At 42.8% G+C, this 25,163-nt stretch overlaps 1 protein-coding gene across 1 annotated transcript in view; it reads left to right on the top strand.

The window, feature by feature from the left end:
* The window catches only part of LOC137294266 (inversin-B-like), a 50,850-nt gene that overhangs the window by 11,417 nt on the left and 14,270 nt on the right, over positions 1-25,163 (top strand). Inside the window, exons 2-8 of the mRNA XM_067825273.1 lie at positions 3,838-4,028; positions 6,373-6,592; positions 10,335-10,590; positions 13,782-14,003; positions 15,640-15,714; positions 18,822-19,020; positions 21,416-21,549. Coding sequence (XP_067681374.1) covers positions 3,838-4,028; positions 6,373-6,592; positions 10,335-10,590; positions 13,782-14,003; positions 15,640-15,714; positions 18,822-19,020; positions 21,416-21,549 — 1,297 coding nt within the window. The remainder of the gene's footprint in view (positions 1-3,837; positions 4,029-6,372; positions 6,593-10,334; positions 10,591-13,781; positions 14,004-15,639; positions 15,715-18,821; positions 19,021-21,415; positions 21,550-25,163) is intronic.

A 25,163-nucleotide genomic window follows, 5' to 3' on the forward strand; every position in this document is an offset into this window, starting at 1 on the left:
TATACAGGTCTACACTACAGCGCACCTATCGATATCAGATGACCACGGTGTGTCATATACAGGTCTACACTACAGCGCACCTCTCGATATCAGATGACCACGGTGTGCCATATACAGGTCTACACTACAGCGCACCTATCGATATCAGATGACCACGGTGTGTCATATACAGGTCTACACATACGGCGCACCTATCGATATCAGATGACCACGGTGTGCCATATACAGGTCTACACTACAGCGCGCCCATCGATATCAGATGACCACGGTGTGTCATATACAGGTCTACACTACAGCGCACCTATCGATATCAGATGACCACGGTGTGTCATATACAGGTCTACACATACGGCGCACCTATCGATATCAGATGACCACGGTGTGCCATATACAGGTCTACACTACAGCGCACCTATCGATATCAGATGACCATGGTGTGCCATATACAGGTCTACACTACACCGCACCTATCGATATCAGATGACCGTAGTTTGCCAGTACAGGTCTACACTACAGCGTACCCATCGATATCAGGTGACCACGGTGTGCCATATACAGGTCTACACTACAGCGCACCTATCGATACGAGGGCTAGTCAAAATGTTGTAAGCCTACATACCTTCTAGGTGACACAACTAATAGTGTCTGTACGCTACGAATCTTTTGGTGACACCAGCTAATCTCAGGAGTGCTGTAGGGCACTGGTCTTCATCAGCATTTCCAGTTATCTTACTCACATAGATCAACTAGTTCGAAAGCACTGAGGTATACATACATCCCACTATATAAATTAGACATCAACGGCCCTCGCCAGTTTCGGTTTTAATTCCCGCCTATGTTGATACCCAGTAATTGTCACTGATTGGTGATACCCGGCCTCGTGAAGACTATGGCTTTGCACAGTTTTTCAATGTTAAGGTGGTTGATAGCTGTTTAATAGTCTGATTCATGACGGCGATGTGTAAGTACCTGAGTCTGGACCACACTTGCTGGTTGACGGCGTGGGTCACGGGTTAGTTTCTGCCCCTTGGCGCTTGGTGTGCAACTACCATGCATGGAGTTAAACTCGCAACCGACTAATGCCGAATGCTGTCATTTGATGTTTAGAAATATAAGTCGATTTCGTATTAACTGTAAACCTACTCGGTTCTCACCACCCAGTCTTGACCATGGGGTGCTGATCCCGGATCTATCTCGAATCTTCACGGGTCGTTGAATATTGGATGGAATTCTAGAAGGATTCTGTGAACTTCAGATCCATCGGGTTTAAATCTGAACATCACTGCCACGCCTCCGTACTACTACATTACTCTCGGGGGCTCGGTGGAATCAAATGATCTCAAATTATAATTTTCATTTTAATGGAATCATGCTTAATGCATTTCCCAGGGAGTGTTCAAAGGCTGGGGAGACCCTATATTGCTCGGTTAGGCTGGTCTGTTGGCGAGAATCGATTGTGTGAGGAATGCATTTGACAGAGGACCATAACAAACGACTCCTGGGGCTTCAAGATTTGAAAACGATGGAATATTATTTGATAAAACCCATCTTTTTCTTCTTCCGCGTAATCATAGGTCTTTTGATAATATTGATTCAGTTACCGGGAATGGCAGTCGTTAGCTGTTCGTTTTTCATTCTTTCTGATGCTATGGTGTAACAGTGATCTGATGAACTGTTGGGTGAAACTTGAGTCTGAATCAGCTGTGTGTTGATCGGATCAATAGATTCCATGCGTCATGGCCTGACACAACTAACTGCTATAGTTCTGTTTCGCCATCCATCCAATGCATTCAAATTAAGGGGAAGCACGATCAACAACTAGGGCATGGTTTCATGAGCGAGCGTATTCAACCGTAATATTGTGCATACAGCCTAGTGCCTTGACACCTTGTCCTTCAAGTATCGAACTTGAATCTTTACGCGTATCTGTGGTAACGCCATCGAGATCAGTCGTGGCCATCACGACGTACTCTTGGCCCAGAATAAAGTCAGTCTGGTAACTGAACATCTATAACACTGTGTTGAAGTATTTGTTTGCGTCATTCAGCAATATTCCAGCTTTATGAATGCTGTGTGTTACTGATCATGTCTTGACCAGATAATCCAACGATTGATGTCATGAACAAGGATCTGTGCAATTGGGATACGGTTAAATGCAGCCACCAACTCAGCGACTCTCTACCCGATTTGCATGGGTTGCAGACACCAATTCTGAGACTGATCTTCGCTTATCCTTACATTATCAGCTCACGAGTGATCTGAAAGTTAACGAGAAATGGACTTACATATTCCTAAACAAGAAAGGACAATATTCGCAGTTACAACAGTGTGTCAGCATTGTCCTTAGTCGGCTGTGGGTTCAACATTGAAAAGTTGTCCGCTTAGCACTGTGGGGATAAAACTAACCCAAGCCGTCCTGGTAGACCAATTAAATAATGCGGTTATTGCTGACTGTTGGTGAGGTCTTGTGGCCAAGCCTCTAAGATGTTTCCACAACGTACAGTTCACGTGATCTCCCAATGTGATTTCCGGAATTTAGCGTCAGTTTCAGAGGTTGATATGATCTTAACACCCACATGGGACACCTAAACGAAGGAAAAACGACACGGTTGTGTCTGCGAGGAAATGAGGGAACTGACAGGTTTTGACAAGTACAGATATGTTTGAATTACAAAATTCAGAAAGTTTTTTCACGTGTGCAACCTTTCAACAAACGTGGAATCACAATTCGCAACCTTCCATTCTATTCCCAAAGTGGAAAAATGGGAATATTGAATACAAGGTGAAGCAGTGATTATCTTCTCACTGGGCCCATTTGAACCATCATTGGAAATGTCCTTAGGGACAGTCTATAATCACCCTCCGCGGTAATGGACAAATATCCACAGAGGCACTTCCGGTTGGGGCAGGGGAAGCCTTCCACCATTTAATATTTCCGGGGGTGTGGGAAATCTATCTAACGATCCTCGAAAGACGTATACGACACTCCGCTTGAGTTGCGTCCCTTAGGCGTTAATGGGATCCTATGCATACTGAAACATAAGTCTCCTTAACCTATTCAGACAATGACCTATTTTTCAGACGATCCGAATTTTCTCTTGTGAAAGTGAAAATAGACACTGTCACCATAAACAACCTTGGTAACACTGAATTCCAATTCCTTGTTCCATAAGAAAATGGCACCGTGTTTCTATATTTTATGTCGAGGTGTAGGCAGCATACCTCAACTAAGAAACCACAGCCTGTCCCTGTTTGATGAGTTCGTAAATTGATTCACAATGCATCTGGCTCACTGGTTACACCTGTTATGAGCTTTTATAGCTTATTCAGTGTTGTTCAGTAACACACAATGAGATTTATGTAACATCAGTTCTGTACCAGACCGCCAAAGCTTTCTAGAGGCAGAGCCTCGTTTTGAGATTTCCACGATTTCCAGGTTTACCTTTGTCAGACCTCGCTGTACGACAGCACGCTGTACAATGTGTTTGCAAGTATTAGAAGTAGACGTACTGTTGCAAATTACAAGTGCAAATCATTTTGATTGATATATATGCACCCAGTTAAATGAATTAGTCTATAAATTCTGGACTGGTTATTGAACTACGTTGCACAACTTGACGAAATCCGGTAAACAGGAAACGAGACTGTTCTGTAATCAAAGTTTTGACTTGTCGAGGGGCTGAATCACCAGATTCACCAGCATCTGCTGTTTTGGGGGGTTTGTTTCACGTTTTGGGGAAACGTAATCACTTAGATGACGCATTCCCACACATCCGACTTTCACATCATCTGACTTTTCGTCACAGGTCATGACTCAACACTGTGTTCGTGTTTCAGCTGGCCGATGAGCGAGATGAGTTTGGTATGCCACCTGTCATCCTTGCTCTGCAACAGTATCAGGAGGACATAGTACGCCACCTGGTGGAGGCAGGAGCAGACGTCAACATTCAAGAAGCCCGAAATCTCAGAACACCTCTTCATTATGCATTGTACACTAAAAAGTTGAAGATACTGGAATTCCTATTGGGGTAGGTGTCCTACATCGCGACTGCTAGCTTGAAGTCCTATTGGGGTAGGTGTCCTACATCGCGACTGCTAGCTTGAAGTCCTATTGGGGTAGGTGTCCTATATCGCGACTACTAGCTTGAAGTCCTATTGGGGTAGGTGTCCTACATCGCGACTACTAGCTTGAAGTCCTATTTGGATAGAAGGCCCACGTTCCGACTGTTAACATGAATTCCTAGTGGGGTTAGTCTCATAGTTGCTACTCAGCTGATGACCTTAGTAGAATCGCACATTTGAAGTCGTCTTGGCTGTTTTTCCAATGTAGAATTGTTAACTTGAACCCCTCTTAATGTGTGGTGCACAATTGTTAGCTTATGGGAAAATGATATGAATAAATGACAATAGACATAAACTGTTTATTCAGTAGAGGCACCGAGAAATGACGTCATTTCTACTGAGGGCAGTAATGTGTTTAGGGAACCATTATCGTGACATTGTTGATGGTAGAGCTCGGCTTAAAATAGTCAGATAGCACAACCATAACAATTTATGTCAGTTTATATGGACATTAAAACAATATATTACAATACCCATTGTGTGCGCGACGTCGCTTGGTAATACTGACTGGATGCCTTAACGATTTTCCATGACGGTTGGTTTGGGAAACACTTGGAGAGACCGACAGAGGGCGTGTCACGGTGAGCCAGTCAAGCCATCACTGTCAAGTAAATGTTACAGTTTTAGCGTCCCTAATCACACTGGCTCACGGCCCTGCAACAAAGTCCGTTACCCCAGGATGCTGAACTGTACTTTTGAGGAGCTTTTTCAAAAGAAGAGGATTTCTAAATGGATACAGACAGTTATAATGGCACCGATGACACTGTTTCTTATGCTGCAGTGGATATATGTGGGTGCATCTACGTGTTACCGTCATGCATAATTATAGAGGACAACATGCAATCCAGATGCTACTCATATATACTATCTACCTTGTAACGAGCATGGTGTGTCTGTGTATAGTAGGAAAGGATTCACGTGTAGCACCACATTGAACAATTGTTCACCCACACCGGGACGTGTCAAGATGTAGTTCTAGAGGTATACCACTTTGTGACATCCACGAAAACTGACCTTGATCTGACTAATGAAGAATCAGAATGAGACCACACCTGGAATTCTGTAGGATTCTATGCGTAAGGGGCGTAACTGTTCACCAGCGACATGCTGCACTTTAGACGACTTTTGAACCTTTGCTGTGTGTTTGATCAAGTTTGTACTGACATTCATAGATGTTGAAACACCCTTAGTTGACCTTCATCTTGCACTGAGACGAAGAGAGATATCATCTCCTGGAATCTCTAAAAAAATCTCGTTAAAGTAGATGACTATTTGAGTCACAAGTCTTGGAAATTAAAATCAGCTTCCTATGTCGGAGTATTATCAATGTGATTCTTGTTATTCGTTGGATTCGTGTCCGTTATTCGTTGGATTCTTGTCCAAAGTCCCTCGTTCCCTGCGTCCCTGGATGAAGGCTCTGTTTAAATAGCTTGACATTTCTAGCAGTAAAGTCAAAGATTGATTTATAATTTCCGTTAACATTAAAGGCTTTCCGTTTCGAGACGAATGTGGGAAGTTGTTATGGCGACAAGGACGGTTGTGAGGCCAAGTCACTCAGATAGATACCCTATCACACATCACGTATACATTGGGGCATTAACTTCAATAACGCATTCAGCATCGTGATGACCGCGCACTTGCTGTTGGTAAAGTGATGGCGCGGTTACATTAGCACGAACCAGTCTAGCTGAGATTAGGAGAGGGTGTTCAGCAGGAGTTGAGACTGCATGATGCGTTTGTCTTATACCATACATCGATGCATTTGTCATCTCTAGTGTCTTTTTCTTGTCGAAATATTTTACGTAATATGTGTATTCTCTACAATGAATACACTGTGTGTAATACCAGAGTAACGGGTGAACTGAGTACCACGAACCTGAAAACGACTACAGAGATTGGAGCATTCGCCATCAACCCGGGGTTATTTATAAAACGAGTAAAATGTGGTCATGGCTGGTGAACTGACATTGTGCTTGCCATCCTATCATGAAGACCCGTTTGTCTGGTCTCGATTGTTTACAACCGTTCTTCAAATAACGAAGTTTGGCTAATTCGGTGTCCAAACGCACACAAGTACGGGAAGCTTATAATACTCGCAATCATGAACTGCACGTGTAACAATCAGATAAATATATTTTAAAAGTACACATACACTTATTAACAATTATACATTTACGAGGTATTGATGGCGATTTGCCACTACATGTATATGTTACACCAACTCAATTCTTGTTTTATTTCTTGTCCTAGTCACAATCCGGACCTAACGAAGACTGACCATCGGGGAACGACCATAGTCCACCGGTCCAGTGCAATACGAGACAAGCAGTACCTGGAGGCGGTGGTGAGACTGAGCAGGTCCCCGCCAGACAAGCTGTGGAGGATGGCAGATGAGGAGGGAAACACGGCCGTCATGCTGGCGTGTCAGAACGACAACTACGACCAGTTAGTCATCCTTCTCGAACAGGGGGTAGGTATTGATACGGAGGACGTGGATACACAGACTGTCTGGTTAAATCACAACTTGGCTGTCAAGTACAAATCTGTGGAGGTCATACAGGGAGGTCTCGATTTTGTGCTTTACAATGTTCAACCTAATTATACACTAGGTGCAAGTCATTTTTTCAGAAATGTATCAACCCCATAAATCTAACATTATACACATAAATATGTCAACACATATTTCTTATAAATTTTGAGTACCTTTGGCACCGAGACATCCGCTATGTCTCTGTGTTACTATGATTTCATGGGTACTACATCAGGGACATATGTTTATGTGCACCGAAACCTCTGACGTTTCAACAAACTACGTTACAACTGGAATTTGTCTGGTGCAACTAGGTCTTTATCACACGTTGCACCTGCTGCAGGCAGGCTAACATCTCTTAAGTCGAGCCCTGTTCAGTATTACTCTTTTCTTTTATTGGACGATTGAAACAATATTGTTAATACAGCAGGGGCGGGTCCAGAATATTGTAAAAGGGAGTGGTCTGCGGTATTGTGTGAGCGCATGCGCACGTATGTATGTGCATGCGGGCGTAATTATGAAGTGCAAAGTTTATATGGGAATGTTTCGGGGGAGATCACCTCCACAACCCCTCTGGGCCCGTCCCTCTACTGCAAAGGATTTGTATGAAAAGCCAAGTGTTTGGTATTTAAATGTAGGGACGGCTGCCTTTCATCCTTAAGAAGCTGCGTTCGTTATTCGTGGAGAAGTTGCGTTTGTTCTTTTGAAAAGCGGCGTACCAGCGTACGAATACATAGTGTCGTTTTGGAAGTGGTCAAATGTAACTCGTGTTATGTTTGTGTCTTAGTGAAGTTCAGATTCAAGTACTATTCATGGGTTAAATTCCTTCCGGGATTTGAACCCACACCTTCTGAGACAGGCAACTAATCGCCAGTTCACAGTACTCTTGTACGTATTGGTAAGATGGAGTTGAAGTGCACGGACAATGGAGATTGTCGGAAGGTAAGATAGTTATTGATACGCAAGATTGTTTTGGGTTGGATGGATAACTGCGCCGTTTATATAAAGAACGGTTCAGATGTGTGTAGACGATAGTATTTACCTGTAAGGAAGGTTTTGGAGAACCGCGTTTATCTGATGGCGATTTGATTGGGTTGAAAGATGGCTTTAAACGTAGGAATGGAAAAATGCTGAAAAATTCGCACTGAAATATTGTTGGATTAGTAGGTGGTAGGTGTTTAGATGTTCGAATATGGAATTGCCATCTGGTGCTCCAGAGCAAAGATGTTCGATCCTGAAGAAAGTTCAATAGCACGGTGTATATCCATATTCTGTTGTCGGTTCTATACTTGATATTGGTAAGGCTTAGTTGAGATCAATGTCCACAATAATAGCGTAACACACGAAAGGGCGACAACAACAGAGATCCTAAATTATATATAACCATAAAGAACAAAATATATTTGATATTAGTATTGAGTCTCGAGGTTCGTTAGAGTTCTGTAACGCCCTACCCTAGATCTGTCGATACTGGAGATCACGCAAGGAAATGTCATATACCCGACCCAGGTCGATCACACCATTGTAATCCGTATGTGGGGAAATAGTAGATTACTGATAACCAAATGCCTTGTATAATATCGATCTCTTTCATTGATGGAGCTTCATATTACATGTCAAGTGTAAAGTTGAGCGACACACCCTTTCCACATTACACATTAAGAGAGACTACTCATGAAGTAAAGGGTTTTTCTTACCTTGACTTCAGAATTAGAATGACAGAAATGTTGCAGTCCTTCCGAACACGTTATACTATGTCAGACATTGAGACAATACCTGCTCATTCAGTTTCCAGTATTGTGATAGTATGTGTAAATATAGCATATACATAACGCATCCCCCTTCAAGTCCGTTTCATATCCCATAAGTATATTTTTTACAAATAAGTAGAACAGAATAAGCTCCTAATGTTGAAACATCATCTCACTGATGCTGTTGTCTGTTTATTTTAATGCAAATACATAGTGTAAAACCACGAATGAGTGACTGACGAAGTAGGCAACATTACAGTGACGTCACCGTCACATTGGTGGAGTAATATCATTTACAACAGGATTCAAGCGGTGTTTCCATGTGGGGATTTGAACAAGGGTGTTCCGCGGGTTAACGTATGAACACTTTAATCACGATGCTACAACTTAGCCCTCAATAATGTGCATGTATTCTAAACTGGGAAATAGTGTAGCAACAGCTCCAGTCCAACACTTTCGCGTGCACCATCGTCTTATGTAGGATATGTGTGTATTCTCAACTATTTCCATGGAAGGTCATTCCAATTCCAAATATATGAATGGATTCTTTTGATAATAAACAAATGCTTACTTTTACGAAAATGTGCAAAACCTTCATGGTCGTATACAGCGAGACCCCATTTACGGGGAGCACATCAGTGCGGACACACCTCCTTCTGGACCACGTGTCTCAGAACTGCTGTAGATTTGAGCGTAGAACGTAGATTTGCGAAGCGCTCATGTCGCTAAGATAGTACGTCGTAAGTGCCATACATTTGCATTAACTTATCTTAGCGCTTTGAGAACTTCGAAAATATAGGTCCAGAACAAAGCCCCGATCCCACGATTCTTTAATCCGTAGCTTTGTTAACGGACCCGTCCTAATCGTTAATGTACCACTGTATACTGATGGTGATATCTATTCCTGTCTGGGAAACTGACAAGCAGTGACGTTACAAGACATGGAGCATACAATGGGCAGACCTTGAAAGACAGTGTGGCATGCGCTAGTATTGATCGCTACCATGTGTACCATGAACAACTATCATTGAAGTTGATAGAACCTACGTACAGATGTTGTTGCAAAATGTGAGTGGAAGATAACAACTTGACAGTATTGGATAGACGACACAGACATGAGCTTAATCATGTCAGGTAGAATGACTCAGATGAACTTTGATTTACTTCTGTGCAGAAACTATAAACTATGGCGAAGAATACAGCGTATCAAACCTTAAATTTTCGACACCTCAGCCACAAAACCTGTGGTTGTCTAATAGTCACAAATCCGATCTCATCTCTGGTGCATCGAAAAAACCTTTGGATAGAATCTGTTGTTACATATGGCTTTCATGACGCTTAGTACAAACGCCCTTCTGTCTATTATTGTCATCGTTTTTTTAAATTTGTGGTGCATGGAGTGACGCTCTGTTGAGACTTTTATTGGCGTTCAATGTGGAATAGCTGAGAACAGGTGATAACAGTCTTTCAATGAACTATTGCTATATTTTGGGCATATTTCTGTCCTCTAATGTTGGATCACCCTAATAACATGAACTGTTCCTCGAAGAAGTTTGATGAGCCTCACAGTCGTATCTATACCAACATTGTATTATCTGTTAATTAGACTCTATTAATCAAGCCTGCATTGGGTGCATGTTGTTTGAAAGGCTACGAATCTTTGCTATCAGCTTTATTTATTGTTGAGAGACCGACTGATGGCCAGTCGCCCATATAAATATTCGTAAAAATAGTCAACGGTTATACATTCAAGACTTTGTGGTGCATCGGATTTCATTTAGTTGCTTCATCTTTTAAGATTCACCATTGCAGACCTGCTTATGATACAACTATAAAATATGAGGCCCTTAGTTTAATCACACTGAGGCTAAAACAGTCGAATACAATGTCGTTTGCGTGTTTAATATTCACAAGCATTTACCTTGCTGCAGGCGACGGTATCCGACCATGACAAGTACGGACGAACAGCTTTACACCACTGCGTGGAGAATACGGAAACAGAGTGTGCAGAGCTCCTACTTAAAACGGACACCTCGTTATTAAACACGCCAGATAAGGAAGGTCTAACTCCTCTGCACATGGCCGCCATCACCGGAAATAGCAACCTTCTACGTCTGCTTCTGAAAAAAGGCGCGAATCTGACATGTCGTGATCAGGAAGGCCATACAGTGGTACACTGGGCTACAGGTGGGTATGATGATAATGGTGAGTAGATTAGACTCCTTAAACTAAACAGACGCTCTCCCACCTTGCATTGTGACGTTACGGCATGCTGCATGAGAATGTCCACATGGCACACATTCGGACCCGATCGGCATCAGTCGCTCCTTTGTTGGACACCTTGCATTGTGACGTCACCGCATGCTGCATGAGAATGTTCCACATGGCACACATTCGGACCCGATCGGCATCAGCCGCTCCTTTGTTGGACACCTTGTATTCTGACGTCACGGCAGATCGGTACGTTCCGCTCCACGGTCGTGCAGCACAGAGAAGCGGCATCATTGCAATCGCAAGGTTTCTGGGAAATTGAATTATACCATACGTCCATCCGTAGACGGGCTAGTGTAATGAAATCATGTTTGCATTTGATCTGGGAAGAAAGACAAGTTGAACGGAATAGGTTTCATGTAGGTGTCTGCAGCGAAGCTGTATCAAATGATAGTCGCGTGAACGCAACTAGTTCCCAAATGGATTCTTCTCAGTGACAGCCAAGGTCCCTCGAGATTGACACGTTCCGACTCAGTCGGTACAGTCTTTCTGAAAGCGGAGTGGAAAAGTTTCAGTTGCTGTAATTGTCTACAATTGTCTAAAGTAGTTTAGGGGAAGACATGCCATAGAAGACGGGTCTATTCACAGATGAATTATTAGATTATTGCGAGTTTTATTGTAAACTCGATAATACGATAACCTGTGCGACGACCGTTCCCTAGTGCCAAGAGTCCTCCATTCTTGTATAATCGTGACGAGCCACAGGGTATTGTGAAGTAGCCTCGACCAAACATTTTTGTTCACAGTTTCAATATGGACACAGACATTGTAGAGCATACGATGACGGATTGTCCCAGAATCATTTATTCCGCAGCGCTTTTGAAAATATCTTATACATATTTCAGCTGAATAAAATATCTTATACATATTTCAGCTGAATAAAATATTTTCCAAGACACAATAATGAATGATATTGCATTGATATTATTTTTATCAACGAACATTGTTACTGCAACTACAATTTGATGATTTGCATTATCTAATATCATCTTGATAATTGATCATAAACACAATGTCATGCTTTTAGCAGATTTCGTATGGCTGTGGAAAGAGCACTGTCTAATTTGTTTACACCGTTTAGAAAGATTTTTATAACCATTTGTCCATTTGGGGTTTTTTTTATTTTTGTTTGGTCATCAATTATGCATGTAAATCAGGAACTTTGAGGCTTTTGAACACGAATTCGGCAGAAATGTAATCCCACAATTGCTTGCTATCAGGAGCCAGTCCTTCAAACACTCAAACGTATACCTGGATTTTCTTTTATTTCTCGAGTAAGACATAGGAACGGACGTCCTGTGATATCAGGCTTTGTGTCTGAAGAAGTAACAAGACACGCATCAGCGTGGCTTAGGTGCAGGTGATAATACAGCTAGGTCTAGTCTTCATTCAAGGGTAACTTGATGGGATATGCTTGACTCAGAGCGAAACATTCGTAACCAAAATATTTATCTAGATAGAATTGGGCTATAACCCCCTAGCACACCGAAGATAGGTATTCTGCGTGTTTGATTGCTAACTAGTATGTCTTTCAACAGATAGGGGAACACTGTGCAGTGGTAGGAACGGTAAGAGCCTGAACCCCTGGTGAATAACACACAGTTACACTTGAACAGGCAGTATATATCGGAGTCTAACAGTATTGATGTGTATCACAGCTCAGTGACAGGGAGTGTACACGGTCTTTACTCACCGAGCACATTGCATGAAGTGTCAGCTGCCGTTACTCTTTCCCCTCATCCGTTCTTCATGTCTCTACAGGAAGCTACTGACAATACGTTTCTTAAGATTTACTACGCACTTGCACATCTCTTAGTGGCTTTTAAATCATAAAATGTTTATAAATCCACGTACCAATATGTTCTATGTAAATACGTTTATTTCCAAAATAAGAATTAGGACCCACACTACGGGATTTGAAAAAAAGGGCCCACGGAAACAGGTAGTTTCTGATTCCGATATGGTATCCTTATTCAATATTTATTTTCTATGATGATATCACAATGGGTATCCACGAGTTGTGACATACAGAAGATGATAAACGGTTGCAGGATGCGGGGATATGTAATGGCAGCTACCGATTGTCCGCACATCGACAGATGCACCCTTGTTGAAATGGCAGAGGGGAAACATGATACCATCCAGTCATCATTAACTGTTTTATGTCGGTTCGAACCCCAAATGTGAAGTCGTAGGTTGTCACATATTGTATAGACTCTTAAAACCTAATTCACTTCTGATGTCCCTTCCACATGCGACTTTAAACAATATTCACTCACTCATCCTCCGTGAAGATGACATAACACGGTCAATGTAACGTGTAAGTGGCGTTAAATACAAATTACGTACTTGTACACAAGAAAGTATTCCCTTGACGAAAATTACACTTCGAGGTGTACGTGTAAAAACATGGACCGTTGGGTAAAGAAATGTCATTTAGGCTTGGAAACAGCACTCAAGAGACGTACTGTGAGTTTGCAATTTTTGAGAAGCATGAATTAGCTTGGTGTTTTAGCAACAAGACATTGTGAGAGTGTCACCTCCCCAAGCTGTATACTTACCGGATATTGCACATTTCCCCCCTGAAACTAAGTAAGACATACACTTCCCTCCGCTGATGTAAAATGTCATTGATAATGAGTCGCCGTGCATTGTCGTCATTCATATGGTGTATATATATCGTGCATGTTCATGTAAGTCGTCAGGCGTAGTCAGAACTCGAATATATCATTCAACTCAGTCCGGTCTTTGAAAGTAAGAAACAGTGTTGTCACCTGAAAATATTACTGAACGTCTAACATGTGACCTTGATAGTGTTATACTGACACGAATTGAGTATTAAATCTAGGTCTAGTCATATTCTATATGCCTACCACCAAGTCTCGAATATATTCCCTTCAGTAATTTACTTTAGGAAGTTGTATTTTCAGTCTCGACAAAAAGCTATAACTTTGACTTGCATGTTGTAAAACAAAGGCATTTTATGTTATGATTCATAACGTATAATAATTATAATCATGGTATGATTGTGTATGATTGAGTAGTAACTGATCTACATATTGACCATATATGTGACAGGTAGTTATATGTCTTGTGTTACTCTTCAGTAACGGGTCATACCGAGTGTCTGGAGATCCTGACAGAACACGACGCTGATCTCTCCACTCCCGACAAGCACAAAGCGTGTCCCATCCATTATGCCGCTCAGATAGCTAGAGACGGCAGGGAGGACAGTACCCAGGTCCTCAGACTGCTACTTCAACACCAGGTGCCATACGACGTCACCGACAAAGATGGTCGCCAGCCTTTATTATGGGCAGCTAGTGCAGGTACAGAATAATTGATGTGTTCAATGTGTTAATGACTGATATGAACACAGTTCCAGCGGCGTGCTCTTTTCTAAGTGAAACGTAACCTTGGTAAAGTTAGCCTAACTTATGCATGCAGTTAAAACAAACTGCCTTTATTTACGCTGCTTAGAACCTTCCGACTAAAATATTTATCTTGAAAATTCCAGCTGAATAAAAACAAAACGGTTAGAGTGCTCATCGTTTAAATACTTAACAGACCCGTGAAGATGCGGGAGATAATTGTCTTCAGTAACCTATGCTTGCCGTAAGAGCCAAGTAACGGGATTGGCTGACCAGGCCAGCCGACTTAGTTGACACGTGTCATCGTATCCCAGTTGCGTTTATCGATGATCATGATGTTGATCACCGGATTATCTGGACAAGACTATTATTTGCTTACCGCCGCCATATAGCTGGAATATTGCTGAGTGCGGCCAACAACCAACTAAAGATTTAATAAATAGCAGCCCACGGCTACCGCAGACATTGGCAAAGTGATTTCTTTCGCCGTCGGCGAAGTGTTGGAGAGATGTATCGGTTGATGCAACTGCTGGATCGTTCTGCAATTGTTGTAGCCTGATGTTAAAGCGTTCACTCGTAACGCTGAAGATCCAGGGGTATAATTTCCAACATGTCTACAATGTGTGAAACCCATCTCTGGTGTTGGAATAATGCAAACAGCGGCGTAATACCATACTGAGTCTTCCGTCTGGCAACTATATGTAAATGCTTACAAGCCGCTCCGTGTAATGAAAGTCGCAGGACTAATGGCGGCCCGGGAGAGCAATACGTCAGTTTACAAAATGACCTGCCTGCGCAATGGACCTACCGTCAGTTACAGTGTGCGGAGTCCGCGGGCGTGGGCAAATCTGATACTGGAAGACTGACGTCTAATTAAAACTACCAATACCACTGGGTATTTGTGTCTTCCCTGAACACTGGGACAAGCATCCGACCGTGAGTTGCCTTCATCAGGCTGTATCTGGTCCAGGGAACAAGGCTGTTGGTTTGTCTACTGCGTCGTGCACTTGGTACTTGATATATCTTTCACAACGGACGCCAGTCATCCATACAATCAACGCCATGTTACTACTCTGTTACTGCCATGTTACAATTTGCTTTGGAATACACTAAAATCCCGTTATTTCAAACGGCACCGTTAATACTGGAGTCGTCAGGTTCAACACATTATTTATTTATCATTTAACCTTGCCCTCGGTAATATGTCAATTATTATTCCGTTGTCTGCACATAATCATGTCTGGACCAGGCAATCCAGTGATATACAGCATCACCATCAATCTCAAAACCATTTGTTTGCTAAGACGAAGTGTACCTCAGATCTTATCCACAGTCAGGTCCTAAAGAGGCATTGTCCCTTCAGCCAACTGACCAACAGTAATGACGCGGAACGCGATGTGACCTTACGAACGAGTTTCTCTGTAATCAAACAATAGACATTCCCAGCCGCGACTAATATTTGATTTATTGTTCGTGAAATGATCCTGCCAATGATTCTGGCCTCTGGGCTGTCCAAACCAACAATGTGTCACTGTACAAATACGTAGCAACCCTGTTAGTGTCTGTATAGTGATGTGTGTCTCATCTGTTACAGGTAACCCCCCTGCGTGTCAGATTCTAGTCGAGGCTGGTGCCGACCCAAATGTCATAGACAACGATGGACTGACAGGTAAGATCGTGACATCCTCGACAAAAGTGTTTCCTGACTTGTTTGAGAATAAGGTGGTCACAATGACTGCATGGGTAAAACTGATCACCTGATGAAAAATCAGCAAAGATTGATATAGTTACTCATGACGTGATGTTACATTAGACCATGGCACATATTGGAAAATTAGGTTTATCTGCCAACAGGCAGTGAAATAGTCAGGAAAGTGGAGTAAAACCAAACCCACTCATGCACTCTATGTTAGTCCAGGGCAAACCATCTCTATATATCTGGTTTAAGGAAGGCCTTATCGCATTTAAGGAGGTCAGTGAGGGCAACCCCAATCATCTAATAGGCACACGGTCGATCACCGATATTGGAGCAAACTATATGCCATGATCGAGAAGAAAGTTGTTCACCGGAAGACATGGAGGCAGTTTCAGGGTTAATCCATGCAACAGCCCCACGGAGATGTCGCCCCACGAAGATGTTGCCAGTGATTGATCGGTGATGGCGCTCGTCACACAGGCACGCCACGAACATCAATTATGTACGTTTGATTACAGCAATAATTAGAGATGAAGACATGGTGTATTAAGACTTCAGAAGCCGTCTTCACAGGGCGGCAGCGGGAATGACGTCGTGTTGTTTTCCTAGCGTTATGACTTGACTTTATTCATGTTTATAACAATAATGGACCGCGTGACGTCTTCAGGTCTTGCTTGATCAGCTCCGTCTTTCCTTGAAAGACTTTCCATGTACGTTTAGACGATATGTCACAAAGATCTTAGTAAGCATCACGGAACGTTTGTACAAGGTGCCATGTACATCGTTCTTAAGATTCACTCAGGTGAGTGAGGGAGTGCTGCTTCACGCTACGTTAGTGCACTACTGCAGTTATTCGTGGCTTTATGTTGGTTGACGTTATTTAAACCGAGCTCGCCAGGGTCAGAAAATGCACACCTATATCACACTCGCCCCTGTCTGCATAAGACATCGAGGTTACGTCGTACTCTAGAAGTGAGTGAGAAAGGTGTTCGCCTTTTGTCAGTAATACTCCAGCAATATGACGGCTGGGTGTATATCACAGTCCCTGAAACCGCACCATAAAAAGGCTTCATATACTGCAACTATGTCGGGCATCGAACCCGGATGTCCACGAGCAAACGCTTTAACCACTACATTACCACGCCGCGCCTACACTAGGAATGTGATAAGACACACACTAGGCAGCTGGTTCTATATCACGCACTGTGACCTATTCACGGGAATACCAGAATCAAGGATATCGCCTTTTTCGTACCACGAGAAGACGAGGATGGGAGGCTTTGACTTATTCGTTCCATTGAAGACAAGCATGGAGCACTTTGACCTATTCTTCCCACATAAAGACGAATATGAACCACTTTCACCTATTCGTCCCACAGATAGACGAACATGAACCACTTTCACCTATTCGTCCCACAGATAGACGAATATGAACCACTTTCACCTATTCGTCCCACAGATAGACGAACATGAACCACTTTCACCTATTCGTCTCAAGTGAAGACGAACATAATGAGAGACTTTGCCTGTTTGGCATGTGGAGAGTACGTCAAAAGGAGTCAGTTGTAAAGCCTCAGTAGAATACCTTCATGTACTAGTTCAGGTATAGCGCCTTGTATTGACCTCGTGTCGTGTTAGAGGTTACATTAAACAGACATATTCTATAAATCTTCTTAGTGTGCTTAATGTAAATCGATGACTTTTATGAGCAAATGGCACAAAAGAAATTTATCGAGTAGCATTCCTGGATTGTTTGAATGTTAATCTTAAAACTTACGGCCTAAAAAGACAGAATATGACATTTGGATAATGAACGAGAAAAATGCACATATTCATGTATTAATCGTGAGATTGAACTTGCCTGCAACCGTCTCAGACGTAGCCAGAGGTCAGTGTCTGTCGTGTAATCTCTGTCTAGCTGACACACGGCTGTGTCATTGTCGTGTTTTGTCAGTTGAACATAGCCGTCTTTCACAGCGTTTACGATATCGTTCATAAGTTACTTCGTTGCCGGCACTGTCTGAAAAGGCCTAAAATCTGAACTAGTCATAGGTAACTGTTGAATTGATAATCCCACTGCGTTCTCCAATCCCACCTTAATCCTGCACGTCTTAGTAGTCGGGTCAGCGAACTAGTCTGCATTTCAAACAAAACACGAAAAGGATACTTTGTAACCTTTCATTCAGTATCTAATCAACTGTGACTCAGTTTCCATGCAGGTCATGAAGATTCTAGCGGAATCATATTGCCGATATGGAGTTTAATACTAACTTGCCCAAAGCGAAATATTTGCTACACAGCCACTGAATAGTTAGGATATCTAATGCCATCAAGGGTGTAAGGAGAATCACTCGGACGTTATCAACCAGTTTGGTCGTGTGCCTGGTGTGTCTAGCAGTGTCTGAAAGCCATCACGTTCCCTTCCGCCAAGTCCTTTCTGCAGAGGCGTAGCTACCGTTAACGGAAAAGCCCGGGTTTACACGTGATTGTTGCTGAAATGGTTGGACAAGCCCTCGATACTGTCTAAATATAAAACTATCAGGGTTATACAAAGTATATAAATTGGCTTACTACACTGCCTTTCTGGAAAGCGACAGCCCTAAATGAAGCAAGCCTAGATTTCCTGCACGTTCCCATGGTCATCTGACTGGGACTCCTTTTCAGATGAAATGAAATTATCTGCACCTAGCAGTATATGTATTGCGAGACTGAGATACATTCACTATATCTCACTATATCACAATGTAATTTTCTCTATGCGTGTTACACACTCCCACTTTCCGAAGTTTTCAGAGATATGCCGGACTCCATGGAAGTAATGCGTTCCTCAACAAATGTGATTTAAAAACACATCCGTGTTTTTCCCTATTTGATTACTCAAACAATCGAACAGATAGCAGCTGGCTTTGATATATGAAATTCGTTTCTCTCTAAAGACCTGAGAAAAAATAAGGAAAGCTTGAGTGATGCAGTTCTTCAAATGAGGGGAAAAATAAATCTGTTCAGAATTAGAAAGCTATCAATCCAGATAATACAGAATGGGATTGCGTATTTAGGTTATTTCCTGTTATTCCCCACAGCTCTACACTGCGCAGCGAGTCGTGGACATACAGCATGTGTGGAGACGCTGCTGTCAAAGTGCAAAGCCAAAGTTGATCCCGAGGACAGAAACAACTGCACACCGCTGTTCTACGCCATCACCCTCGGCAACATCGACTGCATGAAGATGTTGGTGCAGCATCACGCCGACACTGCACACGTGGACAATAAAGGCAGATCGTAAGTGGCACGGTACGACCGTGCAGATCGGAAGTAGCATGTGCATACCGTGTTTACAATGCCCTTCGCTGGCACTCTGCCCGAGGCAAGTCTAAACTGTCTTATTTGGCTTTCTGCTTTTAAAGCGTGTTGAAATTGATTTTCCTGTTCTGTCGTTAAGCTAATTCAGTCTGACTGTTTTTATTTTAGGTGATGTTGTCAGTGTCTGATTTGAGAGAATGAACAGTGTTGATGGGATTTCAAATGCCGTTGTATAAAGTCACAACTCATTCAGCCCTGCTTTTGGAGGATCTAAAAAAGGGATTTATGGTTCTCTTAAGGCCTGTTGGATAAGATTCGAGATAGAAATTTCAGAATGGGTCAGCGTTTTTTTCCAATTGAATATTATGTTTAGTGTTAAAATTAGGATTTTAGGAGCGACTCTGTCACTTCTAATCTCGTGTTATTTGGATTCCAGTGACGTGCATTTGATCATATTTGGTTCTGATATGAACTATAGTTATGCCTGACATACCTGATGGTCACAGTTGTTGCTGATTTTGATTTTATATATGACTGACAAGACGGGTAGCCATTGGTGTTGCTCACGTGGATCATGACGGACACGACTGGTGGTCATTGGTGTTGCTCACGTGGATCATGACGGACAAGACGGGTGGTCATTGGTAGTGCTAATGTGAATGATGACAGACAAGACGGGTGGTCATAGGTGTTGCTAGCATGGATGATGGTCGGCCAGACGGGTGATCATTGGTGGTGCTAACGTGGATGATGGCGGGTAAGACGGGTGGTCATTGGTGATGCTAACGTGAATGATGACTACAAGACTGGTAATCACTGGCATTGCTAAGGCGGGTCATGACTGGCCAGACGGGTGGTCAATTTGTGTTGCTAACGTGGATGATGACTTCAAGACTGGTGATCACTGGTGTTGCTAACGTGGGTCACGGAAGACAAAACGAGTAGTGACTGTTGTTACTGATGAAAAATACTTTTAATACTGGCACGTTTTGTGGTCATAATTGATGCTAACTGGGACAAATGGTAATATTTATGACGGACACGACGGGTGGTCACTTATGTGTATAGTAGTTGCGATGGAACGCAACCTTCCCTAAACTTCAACTCAGGCCGAATTGAAGGACAGTGATGTGTCGTTCCGCGTCTTCCTTCTTTGACTTTTCTAATCTAGTATTGATATCCCCCGTAACGCGTTTTGTGGGGGGGTATTAAAATGCACCCCGTCCGTCCGTCCGTGCGTCCGTCCGTCCGTGCACATTCATCTTTTCCGGAGCAGAACTCTAAAACCGTTCAATATTTCGTCACATAACTTGACACATAGATTGGTGAAGTGGTGTACTGGTGCCTTTTGATAGTTTTGGAATACTGCATAAAATACTTTTGGTGTTTCCATGGCAACAAGTGTGACTTCGACTGAAATTGGAGGTAATGTGGGGGATATTGACTGTGTCTTCTTGTTAAATTTAGTTCAGATCATTTGACCGAAGTAAGTGGCTACATTTACATTAGCGACTCTAAACGTTTGATGAGTAGTATACATATTGAAAACAGTCCAATCAGATAACAGAATGCAAACGACCTCCCCTCTCGAATATCCATGTGTCAGTTCCTGCAGGTGTTTGTTAACGGAACTACTTCATGAAGTTGTATAGCTTACGAGTCCTGTTTGAATAACTTCAACTAAACACACAATGACAAACAGGCCGCTGGCGGTTACGACATGTCTAGTTTAAATACTATGCCACTCGACAATATAAAACCCACAAAAGAGAGTCCTGGTTATATTATGTAACGTGTCTGTTGAACGTCGCCACGTAACCCTGAGACTGTAGACTGCACACAGAGACAACCGTGTAGATCCAGCCTGTTTCTGTTTCCGCAATGGTCGTCATAGTGGCATTGAACGACGTGTATACCCACTGCGAGACGAAAAGACCCATTGAAACCCTTTGTCAGAAATCTCTGGGGTGACACCGTTCCGACCTTACAGCTTGTATCTCTTCAGGTTACCGTTATTTATTGCACAGAAACCAGGGTAGGATTTCATTGGAAACACTGCCGCAACGCGACCCCCTTTATTCGGCACTCGAGCACAATCGGAGCGATATTTATCACATTCTGAGGGCAGTTCTCACTCCCTCGACTCAGTGGACCCGATCAGCTAACCAGCTCGAGTCGTGTTACCCAGATATGGTGGACATGACGTCGTCTACACTCACACGCATATATACCGTGGTGGGGAGCGTTATCTGTTGGGCTGTCCTTATTCCTAAACAGAGCATGCACGCACTCTGACCAGTTTGCGGTGCAGTGGACATGTTAGACAATTAATGTGTAATATTTTGTGACTGACTCTGTGATTTCTTGATTCCAGTCCAGCTCATTGTGCCGCCCTTAAAGGGTCTCAAGAAGCTCTCTGGCTCCTTCAGAAGAATAAAGCAGATCTGTGGTCGCCAAGCCAACAAGGGAACTACCCCATACACGAGGCGACTCACGGGGGACATGCTGGTAGGTGTTTCTGGCCAGGCTGTCGCTTTAGTTTACTGATTGTCTAATCAATGTGTGTACCTTGTAGCGACTTCTCATACTGAACCGAACGGTGTAGATACGGGGCTACTTAAAGGATAATTGAAAATGGGCATTGTTCATCTACATGTACTTGGAAATGTAAGATCCAGAGGGAGAGTACGTAGGGTTTAGACGACTTTGAAGCCGAAGGAAAGAAAGTTTCAAAGCTTGACTGTATTGGTGACTGCCACGAACAGGAGCATAATTCTGATACAGCAGGAAATATTAGCGGGCTAGTCTGGGGTTCGAACCCACTATCATAGTATCTAGGGCACCTAAGGGACACCACTCTGCTCAGTGAAGGAGCCTAAGAGCTGTTACTGAATGTATAAACATCCTGAAACAAAGACAACACACGTGCGTGCTAACGTCGACAACCATGTCATCTTGAGGCGTTGTAAGACGTGTGTTACTGTGTGGGTTGTGGAGTGCATGTGTGTTTGTGAGGGGGGTAGGGAGATGTAAGACTTGTAGGCCTTAGCGTTCGTGGTGAGTTGTAGACATGTGTTTTTGTTAGGGGGTGGGAAGGTGTGAGACATGTAGACAGGCGTGTATTTGAGGGGTGGGAAGTATGGGACGTGTAGGCATGTGTGTTTGTGAGGGGTGGGGAGGTATGGGACGTGTAGGCATGTGTGTTTGTGAGGGGTGGGGAGGTGTGAGACCTGTAGATAAGTGTGTATGTGAGGGAAGGGGAGGTATGAAACGTGTAACCATGTGTGTTTGTGGGGGATGGGGAGGTATGAGACGTGTAGACATGTCTGTGAGGGGTGGAGGTATGAGACATGTATGACACGTGTAGGCATGTGTGTTTGTGAGGGGTGGGGAGGTATGGGACGTGTAGGCATGTGTGTTTGTTGGGAGGAATGAGACGTGTGGGCATGTGTGTTTATGAGGGGTCGGGGGTATGAGACATGTAGGCATGTGTGTTTGTGAGGGGTGGGGGTATGACACGTGTGGGCATGTGTGTGAGGGGTGGGGAGGTATGAGACATGTGTTTGTGAGGGATGGGAGGTATGACACGTGTAGGCATGTGTGTTTGTGAGGGGTAGGGAGGTATGAGACGTGTAGGCATCCGTGTGTTTGTGAGGGAGGAGGGTATGAGACGTGTAGGCATCCGTGTGTGAGGGGTGGGGAGGTATGAGACGTGTAGGCATGTGTGTTTGTGAGGGGTCGGGGTTATGAGACGTGTAGGCATGTGTGTGTGAGGGGTGGGAGGTACGAGACGTGTAGGCATGTGTGTTTGTGGGGAGTTGTAAGATGTATAGACATGTGTGATTGTTAGGGAACGGGGAGGTGTGAGTCGTGTAGGCCTGAGTGTTTGTGGGGAGGTGTAAGACATGAAAACATGTGTGTTTGTTAGAGGTTGGGGATTTAGACCCACGCTGTAGAGGAACGAGGGATCTATGTTGGTGTTGTGATGGGATTCAATCTCGACCCTTAGATTAATATACTTCTATGACATGTTGATCCCTTGAGTAGTAACCACATTGTTGTTGTTCTATGACGTTGTTTCGTGACCCACTACACTGCGAGATACTGCGCTATTTCTGTGTCGAAAAGTGGTTAACATAATTGGTTGTGTACGTTTAAAGGGGAACAGCAGGCTGTGATCAAACACAACGAGAATCTATAATCCCATTTCAACCACCTGAATCGATAGCAGTGATCATATGTTAACAACAACAGGTGATTTAACTTTACGCTTTCAGTTTGTATCGTACATAAACTTTTCAAATATTACTGACCCTTTTTATGGGAAACCCTGACACCTTTTATGAGACACCTTTTCACCTTTTATGAAACACATACCTCTTCTGTTCCGCTGAATGCCCCTTCACTCCCATCTACTGGAGTCTCTCTTCCTATTCCATTTCTTTCGTTGCAATATACCCCCGATTTGTGCGCTGTATTATATTTGCCCATGGGTGGCCTTTGATACTGTATGTATATTCAAGAGCAGTAATACAAGAGTAAAGCCTGTCACTGAGAGGGAAGGGAGTGGTAGGGTATGTGTCGTCACAGGTGATTCCACAAACCCAGGCAACTCATCATTTCTGTAGTATCACAAGGAGATCTACGAGTACATGAAGCCCTCTCCGAGTGTTAAAGTTATATCACATACAATGTCGGACACGTGACGTGAACTATCTCATCATACGGTGTTTTGTTTTACATCGCACAACATGGTTGGCCTCTCAGAATACTCAACAAAGTGATTGTTAGCGTGGAAATCAATACTCGTGCACCACATTTACCATGTGTCGGTGGGTTATCATACAGCTAATCTTCAACTTCAGCTTGTCCTCTGAGAGTTTCTTCTTGTAAATGCAATTAACGAGTTAAGCGTTCACGTCACAAGTAGACAAATGGTGCTTAAATCAATATTGATATTGCCAATAGACTGTGCACATTCAGATGCTCGGAGACATGTAAACATGTATTGGTTGCACACGCGAGAAGCAAATATATCCAGGCAAGCCGAGAGAAGCAGGGAAAAAACCGAGGCGATCCATTTCAGCGATTCGTTTTAGCAGTTGTAACGAATGCATCCCACAGAAATACGACATTCAACTTGTTAACGATCTCACGGACCGATACGTCAATGTTTGGTCAGGAAAGTATTATTTAGATTTATTCAAAAGAGATCATTGTAAAGTCACTATGATTCGATGAAAGAAGTTGTTAGTGTCTTTGAGCAGCTGGTGTACAAATACCATTTCTCGAATGAGCAACTATGTGAGAAATACACCATTGATCAATTAACTTCGATTCTGTTCAAAGACACAAACTTTGGTCATTACTTAACATAAACGGACTTAGCCCCAAAATGAGTACTTTGCTAAGTGACATTTATGAAAATGTGAAAGCCTGTGTTAGAAATAACACCGAAGTGTCATTCGACGTTAACATTGGAGTTAGGCAAGGTTGCGTACTCTGTCCGTTTCTGTTCTCTTTTTTCATAAATGAGCTAGCCGCCCAGATTGAGAGAAATTGCTCATATGGGATCTAGTTGCATCCCGATATGTTCCACCGTTTTCTCGTATTATTTGCAGATGACATTGTACTCATGTCTAGCACTATAAATGGCCTACAAAAACAAATGAACGAATTAGAAACCTATTGCCAAAATTATTGTCTGACTGTAAATATGGATAAAACAAAAATAATTATTGCATTTAAAAAGGGAGGTAAACTATCAAAAAAGGAAATATGGTATTATAAGGGCAATGCCATAGAGACAACTACATCATACAAATACCTTGGAGTATATTTTACAAATATTCTTTCATGGTCGACTCATGCAAAATATGCATCTGTGCAAGCACGTAATGTTCTACTTGGCATATTAAGGAACCTCAAAGTACTAGGAGACATAAATCTAACATCATTTTATAGAATATTCGACACTAAAATTAGTCCGATTTTACTTTAAGGTGCCGAAATTAGGGACTTAAAATACTTTGAATGTATAGAAAAAGTTCATCTATTTGCCTGCAAAAAACTGCTCGGAGTAAAGATGAGCACACCAGACGTTATGGCATATGGAGAATGTG

This window comes from Haliotis asinina, chromosome 8 (assembly GCF_037392515.1).
Source record: "Haliotis asinina isolate JCU_RB_2024 chromosome 8, JCU_Hal_asi_v2, whole genome shotgun sequence".
Classification (NCBI taxonomy): domain Eukaryota; kingdom Metazoa; phylum Mollusca; class Gastropoda; order Lepetellida; family Haliotidae; genus Haliotis; species Haliotis asinina.